At 43.3% G+C, this 20,051-nt stretch overlaps 1 protein-coding gene across 1 annotated transcript in view; it reads left to right on the top strand.

Annotated features, from left to right (window-relative positions):
* Positions 1–13,360, top strand: part of LOC137369989 (inositol monophosphatase 3-like) — a 54,945-nt gene extending 41,585 nt beyond the window's left edge. Inside the window, exon 5 of the mRNA XM_068031871.1 lies at positions 256–13,360. Within this exon, the coding sequence (XP_067887972.1) occupies positions 256–530 (275 nt within the window). The 3' untranslated portion in view covers positions 531–13,360. The remainder of the gene's footprint in view (positions 1–255) is intronic.
* The last annotated feature ends 6,691 nt before the right edge of the window (positions 13,361–20,051 follow it).

Genomic DNA, 20,051 nt, shown 5'->3' with positions numbered 1-20,051 from the left:
AAATGCTGATATATATATCTATAAGATCTAATATTGATATATATATATATATATATATATATATTATAAATAATCCAGAACTTGGAGATATGGACAGTATACTGGGCAAATGTTCAAAACTACTGCCTGAGAAAAATGGAGCAAAATCCAAACCATTGAGAACTGGGACCTTTTTATCACAGCTCCTTGAACATCTTGAGTTCATATAAATTTTTGTGTTAAAGAAGACTTACCAACATCTTGTATTTTTTTTAGGTTATAAAGTGCTGTCCCTGCTGAATATACCTGATGATAAGCAGCCTGACCATGCTGATGTGTATCTTCATGTAACTAATATCAAGAAGTGGGACATCTGCGCTGGCAATGCCCTTTTGGAAGTACTTGGTGGTCAAATGACTACTCTCGAAGGAAAGGCTATTGATTATACTGATACGGAGTTGAATGAAGGTGGAATTGTTGCTAGTATTGGTGTCTCCCACAAGATGTTGCTTGAAAAGTTGCCAGACTTGAAATCTGTTAAAACCCAGTAGAGATTCCTAAATAGTTGTTGCCATGTAAAAGCAAAAAAAGTGTTCATAATTGCCATGAATTAACCTTTATCCTCATTCCTTTTTGGAATCATTATGTTAATTTGTGTGTGTCGAAGACAAGAGATTTGTGGATGGCAATGTAGAGCAAGAAACTAGGTTTTAGTAGGACCAATCCTGTTTATAAAATTACAGGTTTGGGCTGGTGAACAGTATTATTTGTTTTGTATGAACTTTAGCCAAATGTAATGTATTAATGTGAATGTTTATAAAATGTTTAAGTTAATAACTTATGGTTGCAGAATTATGGAACCTGCAGTTCCAGCTCCATTACATTCAGCTGATAGTTTTAGCTACTGTTTAAGAACTAGATTTTTTCCCCTTCTAACACAGAGGTCGGATGAACTGTACTGTTAAAAACTGGATTTTATTTTAAATGACCTCTTTACAAAAACTGGAATGAAAGTAACCATATAGAGAAATCATGTTTGTTCTTATGCACACAACACATGCCCCATAGGTTTTTGTAAATGAGTAGAGGCTCATTAAGGCTTTTCCATTGCTGAGTTATTCCCGAATGTATTTTTTCTTTCAATTTCTAAATTCTAGCATAAAATCATGAATACTCATAGTGGAATTGAACCTGCCATATTTATTACAGCACTGTTGCTTTATTTAAAATATTATCAAACATTTATCAAGTTCTAACTTGACAATAATGAATCATTAGACATGTGAGCACATTAGGTAGGATGACCTTACCAAACTGCCGGAAAAACAACAACTTAGATTTATATAGCACCTTTAATGTAATAAAACGTCCCAAGGCGCTTCATGGAGCATTATAAAATAAAGTGTGACACCGTGCCGCAAAAGGAGATTATGTCAGATGACAAAAAGCTTGGTCAAAGAAGTAGGTTTTATTGAGTGTCTTAAAGGAGGAAAGTGAGGTGGAGAGTCGAAAGGAGGGAATTTCAGAGTCTTGGGCCTAGGCAGCTGAAGGCATGGCCACCAATGGTGCAGCGATTAAAATCAGGGATGCACAAAAGGCCAGAATTAGAGGAGCCCAGATATCTAGGAGGGTTGTGGGGCTGGAGGAGATAGGGAGAAGTGAGGCTATGGAGGGATTTGAAAACAAGGATTAGAATTTTGAAATAGAGATGTTACTTAGCTGGGAGCCAGTGTGGGTCAGTAAGCACAGGGATGATTTAACACATGGGCTGCAGAGTTTTGGATGACCTCAAGTCTACAGAGAGTAGAATGTGGGAGACCAGCCAGGAATACGTTGAAATAGTCAAGTCTCGAGGCAGCAAAGGCATGAATGAGGGTTTCAGTAGCAGATGAGCTGAGACAGTGGATTCTTTTGTGTTTTCTCCCCTCCTGTCTCCCATAACAGTGAAGCAGCAGGATCAAAATCCTGGAATTCCCTTCCTAATAGCACTGTGGGTGTACCTGCACCAGATGGACTGCAGCGGTTCATGAAGGCAGCTCACCATCACCTTCTCAAGGGCAATTAGGGATGGGTAACAAATGCTGGCCTTGCCAACAATGCCCACATCCCACGAAACAAAAAAAAAACTCAGCAGGTATTGTTAAGTCAAAACTAAAAACTGAGTCCTATGATTTTTTTAAATATAAAAAGTCCTATATAGATGTACCTTGCAGTTCAGGCAGAATTTCTTGTTTTTGAATAATTGTTGAAAGTAAATACTGAAGGAACAGCTGCAAAAGCGGGCTCCAAGCTGAAAGAATTGAAATTTGGATCCAGCAGTTCTGAGTATGTGTGCTGGGAATTTTGCAGAACATTGCTATTGCTCTACCTTCTAGCTTAATGCAGAGAATCTTGTTTTTTTTTAAACTTTGTTATTGTTTTGGTTGTATTCCTGCTCACTCTCTTTGTGTTCTTGTCTGTATACTATTTGTGTTTTCAGACAAAACTACTCAGTTATTCATTGGTCTAGTTCTTCTATGTAGATGGAGGTATTTGTGGCATTAGGAATAATGTTTTCATTTTGTGTGCTATTGCTGAAAATATAATTAGTAAGCTTAAGCGATTTTTAAGGTCTCTTGCATAAAATATTGTTTTCATTTGTTCATAGAGTTCTAACTTTGTGTTCTCACACAGCATAAGAACTCAAAGTGCTTCAATTTGCAGCCCTCCTATTTGCAATGGTTGCATTGTTTTATACTGATTTTTTTATTAATAACTTAAAGTTCTCAACATTTTGAAAATAATGTTTCTTGTTCAGATTATATAACAGACTTGAATACTTTTAGTTTTGACTGTCATTGATAAAAGTTCACATCGAAGCCTTTTGGATGACTCAAAACTCAACCAGTGAGATAACCAGACTGGAAGGTTCCTGGTTTGTTCGCCTGTCTGTACTGAGTTACCTGATTTCAGATAGACCGGCAGTTTGAACACTGTAGTTGGCCTTAGTGGCCCGAATTTTACACCCCCTGTGGGAGCAGGCTGGAGGTGAGGCGGTGGGGGGGGGAAATTGTTTGGGAGGCGGTGGGGGCGTTGGTGCCGGTCCCGTCGCCTTCCCATCCCCACTGCAATTTAACAAGTGGTGGGAAGGGTGACAAACATCCCATCCGCCCTAAGCCAATTGAGGCCCTTAAGTGACCAATTAATTGCCACTTAAGGGCTTTCTCGCGATACCACAGATATATTACCAGCGACAGACGGGCACTTGGTCAGCTGTGGAGGCTGCCCAGCAATACCAGGCAGCCTCCTTGTGGGCCTGAGGAGGGGCCCTCCTGATCGGGCACCTTGTGCCCATGGATGGACTCCCCAGGAGCTCCTGCCGCCCTTACTAGTGCACCTCCCAATGCCCTCCTGATTGACCCCCATACCCCTCACCAGGGACCAGCCGATTGTCCCCTGCGAGGCCCAAAACTTCACTTACATTATTCGCCGCTGGCGTCCACAATTCTCCTGAAACTGGATGCAGTCCCAGCAGTGGCCACTACTGCCAGTGGTGCGGCTGGGACTGAGGAGCTGCCAGCTCCCTGATAGGCCAGCAACTGCAGGGGGTGAGATTTCCTGCCTCAGAGGGGCGAAAGTCCTGCCCGAGGCCAAGTAAGGGCCTGGGCCACATAAAATCTCTGCGTGGCTCGAGGCCCGGTGGAGGCGGGCTCGCTCCCGACTTTTAAGCTGGTGGGTGGGGCCTCTGCCCCGATGTAAAATCCCAGCCAGTGACTCTGTGTTGGGGAAGGGACATAGGGCTAGATATTTGTGTGCCCTGTTTTTTTCTGGCGCGGGGGATGCGATTTGTAACCTGCCTGTATGATGCAATTTGATGCACCCACCTCAGTTCCTTGATTGTGCACTGGGTCTTTCTGCTGCCTTGCTGCTTTTGTGCTGCTCCTCTGATCTCTAAGCTGCTAGCGGCCTCTGCACCCAGCAGGAGAGCCTGGCAGCCTGCTCCTCTTAAAGGCCCATTGCCTATTAAAGGGACGCTGCACATCTGTAATCATGCCTGACACAAAATCATTTCTGATCATTTCAAGATGGCTCAACAGGCACGGGAGCAGGCTCCCGGCTCGGTGACATCATTTTATTTTATTTCATGCGATGTGGGCATCACTGGCTAGGCCAGCACTTATTTCCCATCCCTAATTCCCCTTGAGAAGGTGGTGGCGAGCTGCCTTCTTGAACTGCTGCAGTCCATCTGGTGTAGGTACACCCTCAGTGCTGTTAGGAAGGGAATTCCAGGTTTTTGATCCAACGACACTGAAGGACAGCGGTACAGATTTAAGTCAGAATGATGTGTGACGGAGAGGAAATTGCAGATGGTGGTGTTCCCCTGTGTCAGCAGCCTTTGTCCTTCTAGGTGGTAGAGGTTGTAGGTTTGGAAGGTGCTGTCAAAGGAGGCTTTGCCAGTTGCTGCAGTGCATCTTGTAGATGGTACATGCTGCTGCCAGTGTGTGTCGGTGGTGGAGGGAGTGAATGTTTGTAGATGGGGTGCCAATCAAGCGGGCTGCTTTGTCCTGGATGGTGTCGAGCTTCTCGAGTGTTGTTGGAGCTGCACCCATCCAGGCAAGTGGAGAGTATTCCATCACACTCCTGACTTGTGCCTTGTAGATGGTGGACAGGCTTTGGGGAGTCAGAAGGTGAGTTACTCGCTGCAGAATTCTCAGTCTCTGACCTGCTCTTGTAGCCACAGTATTTATATGGCTGGTCCAGTTCAGTTTCTGGCTAATGATAACCCACAGGATGTTGATAGTGGGGGATTCAGCGATGCTAATGCCATTGAATGTCGAGGGCAGACGATTAGATTCTCTCTTGTTGATGATCATTGCCTGGCACTTGTGTGGCTCGAATGTTACTTAATGTTGGCCAGGGCTTGCTGTTTGTGAGCATGGACTGCTTCGGTATCTGAGGAATCGCGAATGGTACCGAACATCAGTCATCCCCACTTCTGACCTTATGAGGGACGGAAGGTCATTGATGAAGCAGCTGAAGATAATTGGGCTTAGAACACAACCCTGAGGAACCCCTATAGCAACGTCCTGGGGTTGAGACGATTGACCTCCAACAACCACAGCCATCTTCCTTTCGACCTCACACAAGTGGTCATGCATTCTCACAATATATCTCACACCCACCATATACAACCTCTTAACTGAGCTCTATGCACAACACCCCCATCACACACACTGCAGCACCCCCTGGAACTCAGGACTCATTCCTAACATTCACACACTGCATCTGACCCATACACATCTACCACAATGCTGCCAGCACACAGCCATATCTCCCTCCCTCCTTGTACCTCCAGCTATTTAGCCATGGCAGGCACAATCAACCAAATACTTTGCAACATAATCACTTACACTCTGCCATCTTTCTTGCAAGAGAAGGTTGCAGATATAGAAGAACTGCCACCTAGACAACGTTAGAGGCAGGAGGAAGAGTAACCCCTCAAAAGTGATGAGGATACACTGTGTCACTTGACCTTACGTTAGCAGCCACTAGCTCAGATAATGGCACTGTGAGGAGCTTCGAGGGTAGGATAGAGATGGGAATATTACATGGTAAGTCACCAGGCATGAGTAAACTGGCAGCTAGGCCAGGGGAGGGTTGCTTGTGTGCCAGCTCCCTGAAGGGTGAAGTTCTGGACATGTTCTGCTGTAGGGAACTCCGATGAGAACTTTGATGGAGCAGGGTACAAGAGAACACTGATGACGAACCAAAGTGAGATGGTTGGGGCATTGGTAGACTTGTCGATAGCCTCCTGTCACTATCTAGGAGCATGGAAAAGTCCAGCCTCAACATGGCAGAGGGCATCCTGCAGAGTCTGGAACCCATCCTTTCCAACGTGGAAGTGATGGCCGACTCCATGACAACACTGCTGAACAAACCCGTGATGGAGCGTCTGGTGGACGCTGTTTCAGCCTCCACTGCAGCAGAGGTGGAAGCCTCGCAACATCTCAGTGCTGCAGTGGAAGCTCAGAGAGATCATGAGATCCATGGTTGCTACCATGCAAGTTTAGACGGCTGCCATCATGGGTGTGTAAGACAGCACTCGACTGGGCATGCAGGCTGTCAGCATTCCAGCAATCTGTGCTCCAGTAGATTACATCGGATTGCTGAGGTGCTGCCCCATGGAAGTGGCAGCGGTCCCGTGGAGAACATACCTGCTGTCCTCCCTCGGGATGATGGCAGTGGTGGGAGCATGACTGCCACACCACCAGTGCTCTTATGTTCTTATTGCCTATCTCACCCAGCCAGCCCAGCCTGCTGCTAACCATGCTGAGATGGTGCAGTCTGAAGCTGGGTCCTGATGACCCAGAGCGGCTTGAAGACATCCTGCAAGGCCATCTGCAGTCTCCTCCAGCGAAGGTCAGCAGCCTTCCGCCAGCCATGCTGCAGCCACTGAGGTAACACTGCATAGGAGCACTAAGACAGGCGAGGGCAAGACAGTCACTAAGGGAATGCACAAGGGTGAATAGTTCATTGTTGCTTGCATAATTGGATGCGTAATTACATAAAGATGTTTTGTGAAGGTTTTTGTTGGTAGCTTTTATTGCTGAATGTTGGACAAGGAGATATTGTGATTATGGAGTGTGAAATGGATGTGAGGGTGGTGGTTGATGGTTCCATGTCAGGTTGGGAGTTTGTTTGAAGCTGAAGCGGAATCCCACAATTCATTGTGCGATATTCCCCCAGTTAGAGTGTCCAGGATGCCTCCTCCCTGCATTTTCCTGTTCCTCCTCCCTCCCTCTCTGCTTGTTGAGCTTGGCCTCTCTACCTGATCCATTCCATTCCCTGGTGATGTAGCAAACCAGGAGGCAATGACAGACAACTACCTGATCTAGGCATGGGGGCAGTTCTGGCATCCTTGGCAGCAGTCCTAAAGTGGCATAACACACCTGCAGGAATGCAGCATAGAACTACCGCCAATTCTATGTAAGGAAAAGTTACTGATAACCACCTCACCTGCAACTTGTGGAGTGGCCTTTTAATTTGCACAAGTACACGTCCCATCGTGCAGCAGCAGGCCTGATCTTTGGTGAGTGATGCATGAATTTGTGGTTGAACTTCCCTAAAAGAAGTTTTGAGTCCTGCCGTCACGGCAGCTGTTTCGGCTGTGTGACATCAGGATAGTGTGGGATCAAGCTATTCGGCATCCTCGTGTTCACCCTTCTGCCCTTACCCGTGTGGTCCGTGTAGCAAGTGGCTGGCAGCCTAAACTGTGGCCATTAGGTGTTGCAACATACACGAGGCAGTTTCTCACCCATAGTTCGGATTCACACACCCCGTCAGTATTTGGTGCCCCCTTCTGGAAGTACGCATCTGTGGCACTTATGATAACATCATCAGACTCTGTTGCTATGCGCCACTGGTAGAATATCAAGGTTCACATGAGTGATAAATCATTTGAATAAGGCATTGTGTAACTTTATCCCAGAAAGAACTCAATGCTAGGGTAATACATGGAGGAGGAAAAATGGGGGGCGAAATTTGAGAAGGGAAATTGATCTCCATGTCTAAAAGACAACTTCTTGACTAAATGGAGAAAGCAAAATGATTAGTGCCTAGAACTTTTAATGACTATTGGTTTAAAGAGGAATATTTCATCAATACAGACTTGTTTTTTTTCTCATTTCTGGCGAGGATGAATACGTAACTAAAATGTTTTGGTTGAGTTTGATGAATCCTAGTATCTCTCTCAAATATAAATGTGGTTTCATTTTGGTAGTGAGCTACAGGAAATACTTTACAATTTCATCAACACAGATACAGATCAGGCAGCATCTGGGGAGAGAGAAACAAGAGTTCTGATGAAAGGTCACAGAATTGAAATGTTAACTCTGTTTTTTCTCCACAGATGCTGTCTAACCTGCTGAGTGTTTCCAACATTTTATGTTTTTGTTTCAGATTTCCAGCTTCTGCAATATTTTGTTTTTCCGTCAGCAACTTTAGCTTTTGAGAGGGTATCCCTTGCATTTCTTCAACTGAGCTGCATATGTATACATCACACACAAACACAGACAAGTGGGGGAATTTTATCTTGGCGGCGGGGGCTCTTGACATCTGGAGAAACTGACACCGAGATCCTTGCGTTGTCTCTTCTTCAGACGGCCTGCCGAATTTAGTGCCAGTCAGGCCTTCCACGGGATCAAGGGGTCTTTCACTGGAAGTCCCGCCCTTCCAGAGCAGCCAGCCAATCACCGCGGAGGCAGTGGTTGCTGCTACAGGTGCGCCTACCGGAGGCTGAGGAACGTCACTAGAACCAGGCCTCAGGTAGGTCATGGCAGGAGGGTGGGGGGATCGGCGGTAAGGGCAGGGGCTGGCCCTCAGCAGTGGCCCTCCCATTTCCCGATACCAGCCCCTCGGTCAAGCACTAAGTGCCTTTCAAGTGGGGTTACGCCCCCCCCCCCCACCACCGCCGCCCCCACACCCTGGAGCCGGAAACCACCTTGCACAGCTTTCTATGCTATGCTTCTCGTGTGGCGATATGGCACCTGCCGCATGGATAATTGTAACTGCGGCGTGAAGAGGCCCATAATTGGGGGTTAATTGCCCAGTTAAGGGCCTCAATTGGTGGTGGGGCAGGAAGGCCCACGGCTTAAATTTTGGTGGAGGAGGGATGGTGGTGGGAACCCCTTGCCGCCATCCCATCCAATTTTATGCTCTCCCCGCTGCTAAATCTGCCACGGAGGAAATAGCATAACATTCCCCTAAAAGGATTTTGAGCAAACATGTTACGTGTTTGTAATAAAAGCAAAATACTGTGGATGCTGGAAATCTGAAATAAAAATAAGAAATGCTGGAAATACTAAGCAGGTCTGGCAGCATCTGTGGAGAGAGAAGCAGAGTTAATATTTCTTCTGAAGAAGGGTCACTGAGCTGAAACGTTAACTCTGCTTCTCTCTCTCCACAGATGCTGCCAGACCTGCTGAGTACTTCCAGCATTTCTTGTTTTTATTAAGTGTTTGTAAACTTGCTAAATATTTCTGGTCTGCATTCTTGGATTCAGTATTCGCAGTCCTCAAGAAAAAATAAAGTCTTGCATTTATATAGCTATTGTGTAATGTAGGAAATACAGTAGCAAATTTGCACACAGCGAGCTCTCAAACAGCAATGGGACAATGACCAGATAATCTGTTTTTTGTGATGTTGATTGAGGGATAAATATTAGCCAGGATTCCAGGGATAGCTCCCCTGTTCTTCTTTGAAATAGTGCCATGGGATCTTTTACGTCCACCTGAGGGCAGACAGGGCCTCAGTTTAATGTCTCATCTAAAAGACAGCACCTCTGCCAGTGCAGCACTCTCAGTACTACACTGGAATGTCAACCTAGATTGTTGTGCTAAAGTCCTGAAGTGGGACTCGAAACTACAACTTTATGACTTTGAGGCAAGAGTCGCTATCCTGCATTCCCTACACTACCTTTATTACTCAATATTTAGTCATAGGATGGTATGATTCAGCAGATTGTAACACTAAAGCCCCTTGTTATGTTAACTAGATACTGTGCTCTCACACATGACCTCTGAAGATGTGCTGATACAAACTAGAGATGATGCAAATTACAAATGAACAGGATAATTAACTTTACACATTATCTGTGAGCAAAGAGAACAATGATGACAATGAATTGTAATTATTTTTAAACGCTCCTCCTAACTTAGAATCTAAGGGTGCAACCCTAGATCCCTGTTGGATGAGCTAAATACACTTTGCTGACCAGAAATTTAACTGAAGCCAGTTGGTACTAAACTTGCAAAGTAGTTTTTTCTTTCCACTTTCCCCCTTCTCACCCTGGTGACCTCTGCAGACTGGCCAGGAAGCCAAAGGCTTGACCTTTGGCCTTGCTCCAGCTCTCTCTGTTCAACATTAGGCTAGTCAAGCTGCCAATTAAACCTACTATTGCCTTCCTATCATTTGGCTCCAAACAGGCACCCCTCGCTAAGCTCCTTGGAAGAAAGTCATTCTAATACAACATGTGGGAATATCTACTGGAATGTTTTCAACAAATAGGCAAAAAGCACCAGTCTGATTCCAGTCTGCATTTCTTGAAGCTGTTTGTTGTGAGACCTAAACTTAATTTAAGAGCGGTTTAATTCATTTCATATACATTACCTGAAATTCATCAGAGCTTAAACCATCAAAAACCTGAAACACCACGATTGTTTCACAAAGTAATTAAGGCACAAAATATAGTTGTGTTTTTGAGTTTATAATGTTTGTAATAGGTCTTGTACACCATATTGATGCATGACATAATATTTGTAATGGAAGTAAAGAACATTTAAAATGTCAGCACAAGTTACAGAAGGTATTATGAAATAATGGCAGTTTTCTAATGAAACTTAAATGTAACCATTAACTTTCAAACAGCTTATAAAATTGACATTTTCTTAAAAATGTCACCTCCGACTCATTTAGCAGTTTGATGCTTGAAAGTGTTCAGAGACCCAGTTTTTAAAATACATTTTATTTCATTAAACCAACCACTATAAAACCGAACCAAAAAAAAAGCAGTTACACATACACAAAGGTAATGATTGTTCTCTGGTCTACATATTTATGTAGTCGTAGCATATTTCCTTCAAATGGCTTTTAAGAAATCTTGCATAGTTGCACATGTTTATACAGTGGATTTACATACACAAGTGTTTGGGCAGCTGCATAGGGAATAATAGGTGGACACAGATGCACAGGAGCCAGCCTATCATTTCTGGGCATTATTAGGTTTGGTCACTTGTGCAGCTCCCATTTGCAAGAAAGGAGGAAAATTTGGAAACAAACCCAACTACAACTTGCAGTAAAATATGTGAGTTCTAACTCACAATCATACGCCATCATCTGTGCATTAGATCCATGAATTTTACCCCTTCCTGTCTGGTTAATTCTGGAAAGGATGTAGCCATCTGGCACACTACTTTGCATCATTGGGTTAGGCCTCATACAACTCTGGTCAGCATTCAGAATATTACAAAGGCAAACACCAACATTGAGGTCCCCTCAGATGCATGCCATATTCCCCCCAAGATAGCCAGACTAGAATAGTTCTTACCTCTAGCTGTGACAAAATGCATCAATTTGCTATGGCAAAATCTTTTCCCAGATCCCAATACCTCCATAATCATGGATTAAGCACCTGCTAGCTATAGGACAGTTAGAATTCATGATGCATAGCTTTCATCTAAAATAGGGGAAGTACCAAACAGTCTGGAATTCCTTGGTGATGGTTTACAGTTTTTTTTTCCAAGTGGATATAGTTTTGTTTACATAAAGATAATAAGTATCTGTCACTGCTAATGCTAGCTTTCAGTCTTTACAATAAATCTTAATTCAGTATTAGTGAAATAAGGTTTTTTAAATAATCATTGCTTGTTGAAGAAAGTACTTGAAATATGTTGAGAAAACACTGGAAACGCATTAGAGGTTGATGGCATTGATGCGTACAGATGAACAAGGCCATCCTTCTATAGAAAGCTATATAATCCCACTTCCCAAACACATGATTAATGTCTTATGAATTTTTCTTCCATAATCTACCCATAGAACCATTAAAGGTATTAATCATTCTTTATGTGAAGAAGTGCTTCCTCATATTAGTTCTGCACTTGCCATTTACTGGTTTGTACTTATTCCCCAATGTCCTGCAGTCGTGATTTACTTTTCTGTTCTTTGTATTTTTATACCTTCAACAAGGTCCCCTATCTTGCCTCCTTTCCAGAGTTTTGAGTTCCATAATTCAGTAAGTAGGGAGCAGCATCTGAATATTGAAAAATGTTGTTAATAGGCCAAGCATGACAACAAATATGGCTAGATTTTGTTTCAGGGAAGTGATTTGAAATAATAACCTTTTGGATCTGAAACACTGCTTATTGCACTTTGGAGTACTGTATTACTGTGCAGAATACTCAAAGTTCAGATCTATATGAATTATCATTCAGCTGTAATTCTTAAAGATATTGCCTAATTATTATTAGAATCATTGCATTATTTTATAATCAGGGCATGGAAGCCAGAAGTACATGTTCTCCTGTATGTAATTGTGATCTACCCTGTATTAGGCCACTTTGCTCATTGAAAAGTACAGGAGCATAAGCAGACTTTAGTACTTTGGTATTAAGGTTTTTATAAATGTTTGAAAGATGTCGATAGAAGTTGGCTTTCACTGTTATATGGATTACGTCTGTATTTTCATACTTGGAGATTGATATTGCCACTAGCCTTTCTGAAGTGGGTATCAGCATAACCCCCTCTCCTTATAATTGTAAATTTATGCATGTTACATTTATACATAAAACAAAAAAAACTTTATAACTGCTGTAAAAACAAACAATCTGATTAGCATTTTCAGTTTTTCAGCTCTTCCTTGCCACAGAAAAAAGGGTAATTTGATCTATTAATTGTTGTATTAATATAACTGAACCCAAAAATTGCACACACAGCATAAGTGCTAAATAGTCTTAGCAAAGAAGAAAACCCGTACTTATTCAATACTCATTTAAGTGTAGAGAGTACAACCCCTTCAACTGGATATGGGTTAACAGCCAAGTTTTTGCATTTACAGAATCTAAGCATAATTACAAAAAGGCATCTTGAGAAATAAAGTAGAATTTAAGCTCACTATAAGCAGGATGTGGATTGTACAAAGATGACAGGAGGTTTAGTGGGTTGAATTTTCTCTCTGGCATTTAAATAACTACATGAAACTATGTTTTGAAATCGCTGTGTTCTATTGCATGTTGCTGTTAAGTAGAGGGTGAGGAGAAGTCTTATATCCGAACTGACTTAATGCAGGATTAGGAAAATGGCTTTATGCATTAGAAAAAGGTTTTATTTGCAAAGAAAATTTGTTTAGAAGCATAGAAATATGGAAAAAGATTGCCTCCGAAGTTGTATAGAAAGTTTTCTAACTGTATTCATAGAATCAGAATGGCAGAGTTAGTTACGGTTACAGATATTGCCAAATCGTGATTGGGATTTATCATTTTACAATCAATTGAGGTATTTTGCATCACCAAATTTTCATCAATTAAACTTTTTAATAATTACAATTTACCCAATTGTGTGAAGTCAGAGTTGCTAGAAAGATACAGGCTGGATATTGCATTTTTGAACGGTATCTGTATTTTCATCTCACTAAGAGATTTGCAAGAATCTTGATACTCTGTAATTAAAGATTTAGAGCTCACTGTGAATGAATATATTGCTTGCATCTGTGAAAAATCAACTAAATCTAACTTTAGGTGCAGTTTGTTACTGTAAATGATACATGCAACCAATGGAAATAGTATATTCAATGTTTTTGTAACAAAGTTTTTAATAAAAGAGCCTATTATAGATTATTTAAACAGCATTTATGAAGTTTTACATTTGTGTTGCACATGTTTTGAAAGGAAGTGGCCAGAAGAAAATTACATTTAATTGGATTGATATTTTATGTATTAAATGTGATATCCCAGTTCATTGTTGAGAACATCCTGCAACATTGATATTGCTGAATTATGTAATGTATTATCATAACAAAAAACTTACAATTTATATACTGCCTTTAATGCCTCACACCAAGTCTTAAAAGGGATGACCAAAGGTTTGGTCAAAGACATCAATTTTAAGAAGGATCTTAAAAAAGATAAAGGTGGATGGGTTCAGAAAGGAATCCTGGAGATTTATTCCTAGGCATAGACTCCATTGGTGGGTGAAGGGAGAGTGGGACGCTCGAGAAGTATAGAAAGCATTGGGAGGGTGGAGAAGGCAGAAATGTAGGGCTTGAAAAGGTTACAGAAATAGAGATGAATGAGGTGATGGAGTGGTTTAAACATCAGGATGAGAATTTAAATTTGAGGCACCAGGAGACAAAGTAGGTTAGTGAGGACAAATGAAATTAGTGATTTTGATGGTGTGGGATAGAATACGGGATGCAGAGTTTTGCATGAGTTGAAGTTTATGCATTTCATCCAGGAAAGCACTGGAGTAATTAAGTGTGAACGTAGCAAATGTATCGGCGAGGGTTTCAGTAAAGGGTGTGCTGAAATAGGATTGGAATGGAGTGATATTAAAGGAGGAGGGCATAGATGGGCTTTGTGGTAGACAGTTATATGAAATTAGGTCAGCTCAGGATTGAACAGCCACAGAGGTTGTGAACGGCCTAATTCAGTTTAGGATAGTGGCTAGGAAGGAAAGATAATACTGGTTGCAAGGGTACAGAATTTGTGATGGGACTGTACACAGATGTTTCCTTGAAGTGGGGGGATGGGTGGGGGTGGTGCATGGTGTCCGGGAAATGTGGGTAACCCAGAGATCCTGCAGCATTTAATTGCATGGGGGATTCAGCGATGGTAACTATATTGATAAATGTGGGAGGAGGGAAATTAGCTGACACAGGAGATTAATGTCCTTTCGATTCTAGGATCAGGATTTGAAATAAGATACGTTAGTGCAGTGAAAGTCTCTCTTGCTTATGAACCTAGGACAAGAAAAGACTATTAGGTCCATTACATATGCACTCATCCCATTTTTTCTTGACTCACTCTCATCTACCTATCCTGTTCCCCACCATCTCCAATGCAGCAACAAAAATAAACCTAAACAAATTCAGGAATCCTTTGTCAAAAGTTCTTCTCCAAACTCTCAGATAAACCCCAGGAAGTCCCATTATTTTGGGCTCCCATCACTTTTCAGAAGTGTGTTTAATTTTTTTAATGAAGGACTGTAAGGCGTCGCTCCTTATATCCACCTCCAGTATCTTATTCCACAAGTCAATCACCCTCTAAGCGAAAGAACTTCCGAACATATATCCTTAGTCCTTGCTTTCTCAATTTAAATAGTTGGTCTCGTCGTCAAGTCATCAATTGTATGTTAATCTTTTAACAATTTTAAAAACCTGAATGAGTGCCCCTCTTACCTTAGATAGCTAGCTTTGCAGTACCTGAGGGAATAATCACTCCGGTAAGGGGTTTGGCATGTTGTGTTTTGGGGTGAGCCAATAGCGTCTGATAATCAACTATGGATAGCGTAACCCAGGTCTTCTGAGACAGACTTCTCAATTCCTTTTTAGTTACAGCCTGCCGGAAAACAAAATCAAAATGAGCTTATTAGCAGGTGAATTTCTGCAGTGTTCTCTCACTTGTCTGCTAGGACTTTGCCTTAAAAAAAACTTCTGTGAATACACGAAGCTTTAAACTGCTATACCTAAAAATGGATTATTCAATCAACGTAACAAGTGAGTTAATGAATGATATTCAATGTGAATTTGTTAAAAGCAAGTCAATTTGACTATTTGATGGAAATTTTTGAAGCAGTAATTGGCCAAATGAAGGAAATGTAGTAAATGTAGATGGACTGCCTGCCCCAGGCCAATCAAGGCTCTTAAGTGGCCACTTAACTGTCACTTCAGGGTCTCCTCTCACCGACGCTAGTATTTTACCAGCGGCTGGAGGGCGCCGCTGGCCCCCCAGAAGGCCACCAGGTAAAACCTGGCAGCCTCCCTGTGGGCTGGTGGGGGTTGGGGGGCGGGGCCTCCTGATCGGGCACCATGTGCCCCATGGGCCCCATGGTGGGCACCCAAAACTCCCACTGAAATAAAGTCCCCCTCCCTGTCAACCGATTTCCCCCCACCGCCTCACCAGGGCCTGTCCAATTGTCCTCGGCAAGGGCCTACAAACTGATCTTTTACTTCCAGGTCCATGATCCTGGGTTGGGTGCAATCCCAGTAGTGGCCAACAGCTCCTGATTGGCTGGCAGCTCTCGGAGGAAGGGCCTGGGGACCATAAAATCCTGGCATGGATCCCCAGGCCTGGCAGAGGTGGGCTCACCCCCAACTTTTTGGCTGGTGGCCAGGGCCTCCCACCCAACGTAAAATTCCAGCCATGGAATAGAATCTCAAAATTAACTGACAACAGAAAAATAGAAGGCTTGCTAATCAGTGAGGAGGATTATAAAATTCTTTGGAAAGGCATGGCAGAATGGGCAAATAGGTGGAAAATGGAATTTAATGTAGATAAGTGTATGGTAATAACTTTTTGGATGAAAGATGAGGAATGAGTAAGATATACTCAATGGAAAGGTACTGAGGGGTATGGAGAAACCCAAAAGGTTCAAATATATTATTTCCTGAAATTGAGAGTGACGGTAGACAAAACTACAAAGAAGGCTGATATTTTATAAATAGGGATTCAGAGCATAAATGTAAAGATATAATGATAAATTTATGTGAAACATTGAATAAGCCACAGATTACTGTGCGCAGATCTGGGTGCCCAATTTATCGAAATGACATTAAAGCGGTGTAGCGCCTACAGCACTGATTTACTTGGATGATGCCAGGAATGAGAAACCATGGTTATGAGGAGAGACCCGAGATATGGAGAGGAATATTAACCTGTCAAGATGGGTGGGTTTCTGTGCGGGCGGCAGGTTAAAAGAGCTGAAACTGCCAGCATGTCAGGAAATCACCGACTTCCACATTTAACCGGAACGGGTTCTGCAGTGGATGGGAAAGCCCAATGGGACAAACAGTCTGAAATTTAAATATGTTAAATGATCATTAGCTGCAGTTTAAATCCAGAAATGACGTTGCCTCTGAGGCCACGGACTTCCTGAGGTAAAACAAGGTGAGAGGATGATGGGAATTGACAAGATTAATCAATTAACAGGCATGAAAAGCTTTAAATACTAGAATGTGTTACCTGTTTCCTTACCAAAGTGAAAGGATTTTGCTCACAGTATTTGGTCTGAGAGTGTGTTTTCACTGCTTTGGACATAATTTCCAATACTTTAGAGGTTATTTCTACCACCTTGGATCTTTACCTTTGATCTGTGCTTCCCAGTTGTCAACTTTAGTAACAAGAGGAGAGCCATTTATACAGCTCTTACTTGGACCTCAAATGACGAACAAGATGAGCAGCAGCACCAACACCAACAGCCAGAGAAATAGCACCAGCAGGAGTGGCAGCTGTCTCCTCAACCCTCTACCTCTGTTCAGGATGGAGGGGATGAGCACAGAGCTCCAGCTCACAGAAGGCCATACCCCAACACAAGATATACAGGCAGAGGATAAGATTCATGGGCATGACTGAGCACCAAAGCCTCAGGAGGCTTAGACTTCCTCATCAGGTGGTCACTGACATTTGAAGTCTCCTGGAAGAAGACCAAATGGACCAGGTGGGCGCATGTTGCCAGTGGCTGTCAAAGTCAATACAACTCAAGTTCTTTGTTTCTGACTTCTTGCAGGGTGATATTTGACCAATCTTAATCTGTTGGCCACAAGTGCATCTCTCAGGTGATGGATGTCATGTTTGCCAGGGCTGACAATTATGGAAATTCACCACTGAGTAGGTCAGTCAGAATGAGCAGGTGTTTGGGTTTGCTGCTCTGGTTGGATTCCCACAGATCCAGGAAGTAATTAATTGCACACATTTGACAATCAAAGTGCCCCCAGATCACCTAGGTGTATTCATCAACTGAAAGGGATTCCACTCCATCAATGTTCAACTGTTCTGCAGCCACCGAACAATTATGCATGTCTGTGCAAGATTCCCAGGGAGCTGCTATGATGCGTTCATCATGCACCACTCAAGTCTTCTTGAAGCACAGTCAGCGATGGCTCCTTGGAGGCGTGAGCTACCCTCTGAAGATATAGCTGATGTGATCTGTGAGGAGCACAAGCACTGATGCCCAGGAAAGATAGAGCAGAACTCTCACGAACACTAGTTATAATCAAGTGAGCAATTGGGTTGCCGAAGATGTGATTTACGTACCTGAACAGATCTAGGAGTGCCCTTCAGTATGCACCAGCCAGGGTTTCCAGAATGGTCATGGTCTGCTGTGCCTTGCACAACATTGCGCAACAGCGAGGACTGAAGCTCCAGGAGGAGGAAGGTGCTGAGCACTCGGCCTCTTCAGGAGGAGGAAGAGGAGAAGCAACAGGAGGTGTAGGAAGAGTCCAATGTGGCAAAGCCACCTTTAGCTGCTCTCTTAGCTGCCAGGGATACCTGGGACAAACTGATTCAGGCAGGCTTCAGTTAATCTGAGACAGTGTAGCCATTTGCCACATCAATCCTGAACCCACTTTGCTCCCCAGGCTCACAGTACAAACAGACACCCATTGCTCATCTTTAACTCTCGTCATACCATTCTTCACAGGTAGAAGGCAACTTCACAATCAACAGGCGAAAATGGGGAGGATGGGGCAATGGAGTTTTGAAATAAATTTTCTGGTTCATGCATTGTTACATTTCTGTTACATATTTAACAGTGTTAAAAACCAGAATGAATACCCTTTTTGCAACTATAAATCCTATATACAAAAACTAAATACTGCGGATGATGGAAATCTAATAAAAAAAAACAATGCTGAGTAGGCCTGGCAGCATCTGTGGAGAGAGAAACAGAGTTAACATTTCAGGTCGATGACATTTCATCAAACTGAGAATAATTAGAGATGTAATAGGTTTTAAGTAAATGAAAGTGCGGATTGTCGGAAAAAAGAACCAAAGGGAAGCTATGTGCTAGGGTGGAGCAGGAAAGATTAAATGACAGAAAATGTCATGGTGCAAGGCCAAAGGGAGTAGTGATGGGACAAGTCAAGAAACAAAAGATGTGGCTAGAGGAGGTGTGAATGGTAGGATCATGAACAGCAAAAAAAGAGAAAAAAAACAAAGAGCGAAAAACCAAAACCAGCAAAGGAGGAGGAAACAAAATGGGGTAAAAGGCCACTTTCTGAAATTGTTGAACTCAATGTTGAGTCCAGAAGGCTGTAAACTGCGTAAATCAAAAGATGAGGAGCTGTTCCTCGAACTTCATTGGAACTGCAGGAGGCTGAGAACAAAGAGTGGCAGGAAGGTGGAGAATTAAAATGACAGTGGACCTGAAGCTCGAGGTTATGCTTGCCGACTGAATGGAGGTATTATGCAAAGCGGTCACCCAGTCTGCATTTGGTCTCCCCAATGTAGAGGAAACCGCATTGTAAGCAGTGAATACAGAACATTAAATTGAAAGAAGTACAAGTAAATCGCCGTTTCACCTGGAAGGAGTGTGGAGCCTTGGATGGTGAGAAGTGTAGAGGTAAAAGGGCAGGTGTTGCATCTCTGCACTTTGATGGAAAGGTGCCATGGGAAGGGGAGGGGTGTGCTGGGGGTGATTGAGGAGTGGACCAGAATGTCGCAAAGGGAACGGTCCCTTTGGAATGCTGAAAGGGGAGGGGAGTGGAAGACATGTTTGGTGGTGGCATCACGCTGTAGGTGGCGGCAATAGCGGAGGATGATCCGTTGAATACGGAGCCTGGTGGGGTGGAAGGTGAGGACAAGGGGAACCTTAATGTGGTTCTAAGAGGGAGGGGAAGGGATGAAAACAGAATGTGTGACATGGAACGACAGGGTTGAGGGCCCTGTTAACCATGGTGGGGGGAATTCCTCTGTTGAGGAAAAAGGAAGACATAACAGAAGCGCTAGTATGGAAGGTTGCATCGTCAGAATAGATGTGATGGAGATGGTGAAACTGGGAGAATGGAATAGAGTTTGTACAGGAAGTGGAGTGTGAAGAAGTGTCGTCAAGGTAGCTGTGGGAGTCTGTGGGCTTAGAGTGCACATTGGGTGAAAGGGTTCAAGGAAGGGAAGAGAAGAGTTGGAGATAGTACAGGATGTGCATGAATTCTGATACGGTGCACTCTCAGAGTGAGTAACCTCCTGTGTAGAGTCAGTGATCTCTGTATAGTCGTCATCCTCCTCCTGCACCATCTTTCAAGGGATGGTTGAAGGACTTGTGGGAGATGAAAGACATGAATTCGAACTGACAAGGTAAGGAGGTGTTAAGCTTTCATTGTGAAGATCATCATATTTCAGTGGCTGCTGACACCAAGGGCTGGAGTTTCAAATGCCCTAATTAGGCTGAAGGCAAGCTCAGCCGCTAATTAGTGGTGCCGAGACTCACCAGGAGGTGGGAGCTGCCTACGGAGTGCGAACGACAAAGGCAGATGGCAGCCATGATGGGGCCTGCTGCTGCCTTGTAGAAGAGAGCCCAGGCAGCACCTTGGAGGGCCACAGCCTCAC

The sequence above is a fragment of the Heterodontus francisci genome, chromosome 5 (genome assembly GCF_036365525.1).
Source record: "Heterodontus francisci isolate sHetFra1 chromosome 5, sHetFra1.hap1, whole genome shotgun sequence".
NCBI lineage: Eukaryota > Metazoa > Chordata > Chondrichthyes > Heterodontiformes > Heterodontidae > Heterodontus > Heterodontus francisci.
The sequence above is the reverse complement of the archived record's forward strand: the minus strand, read 5'-3'. Positions and strand labels throughout refer to the sequence as shown.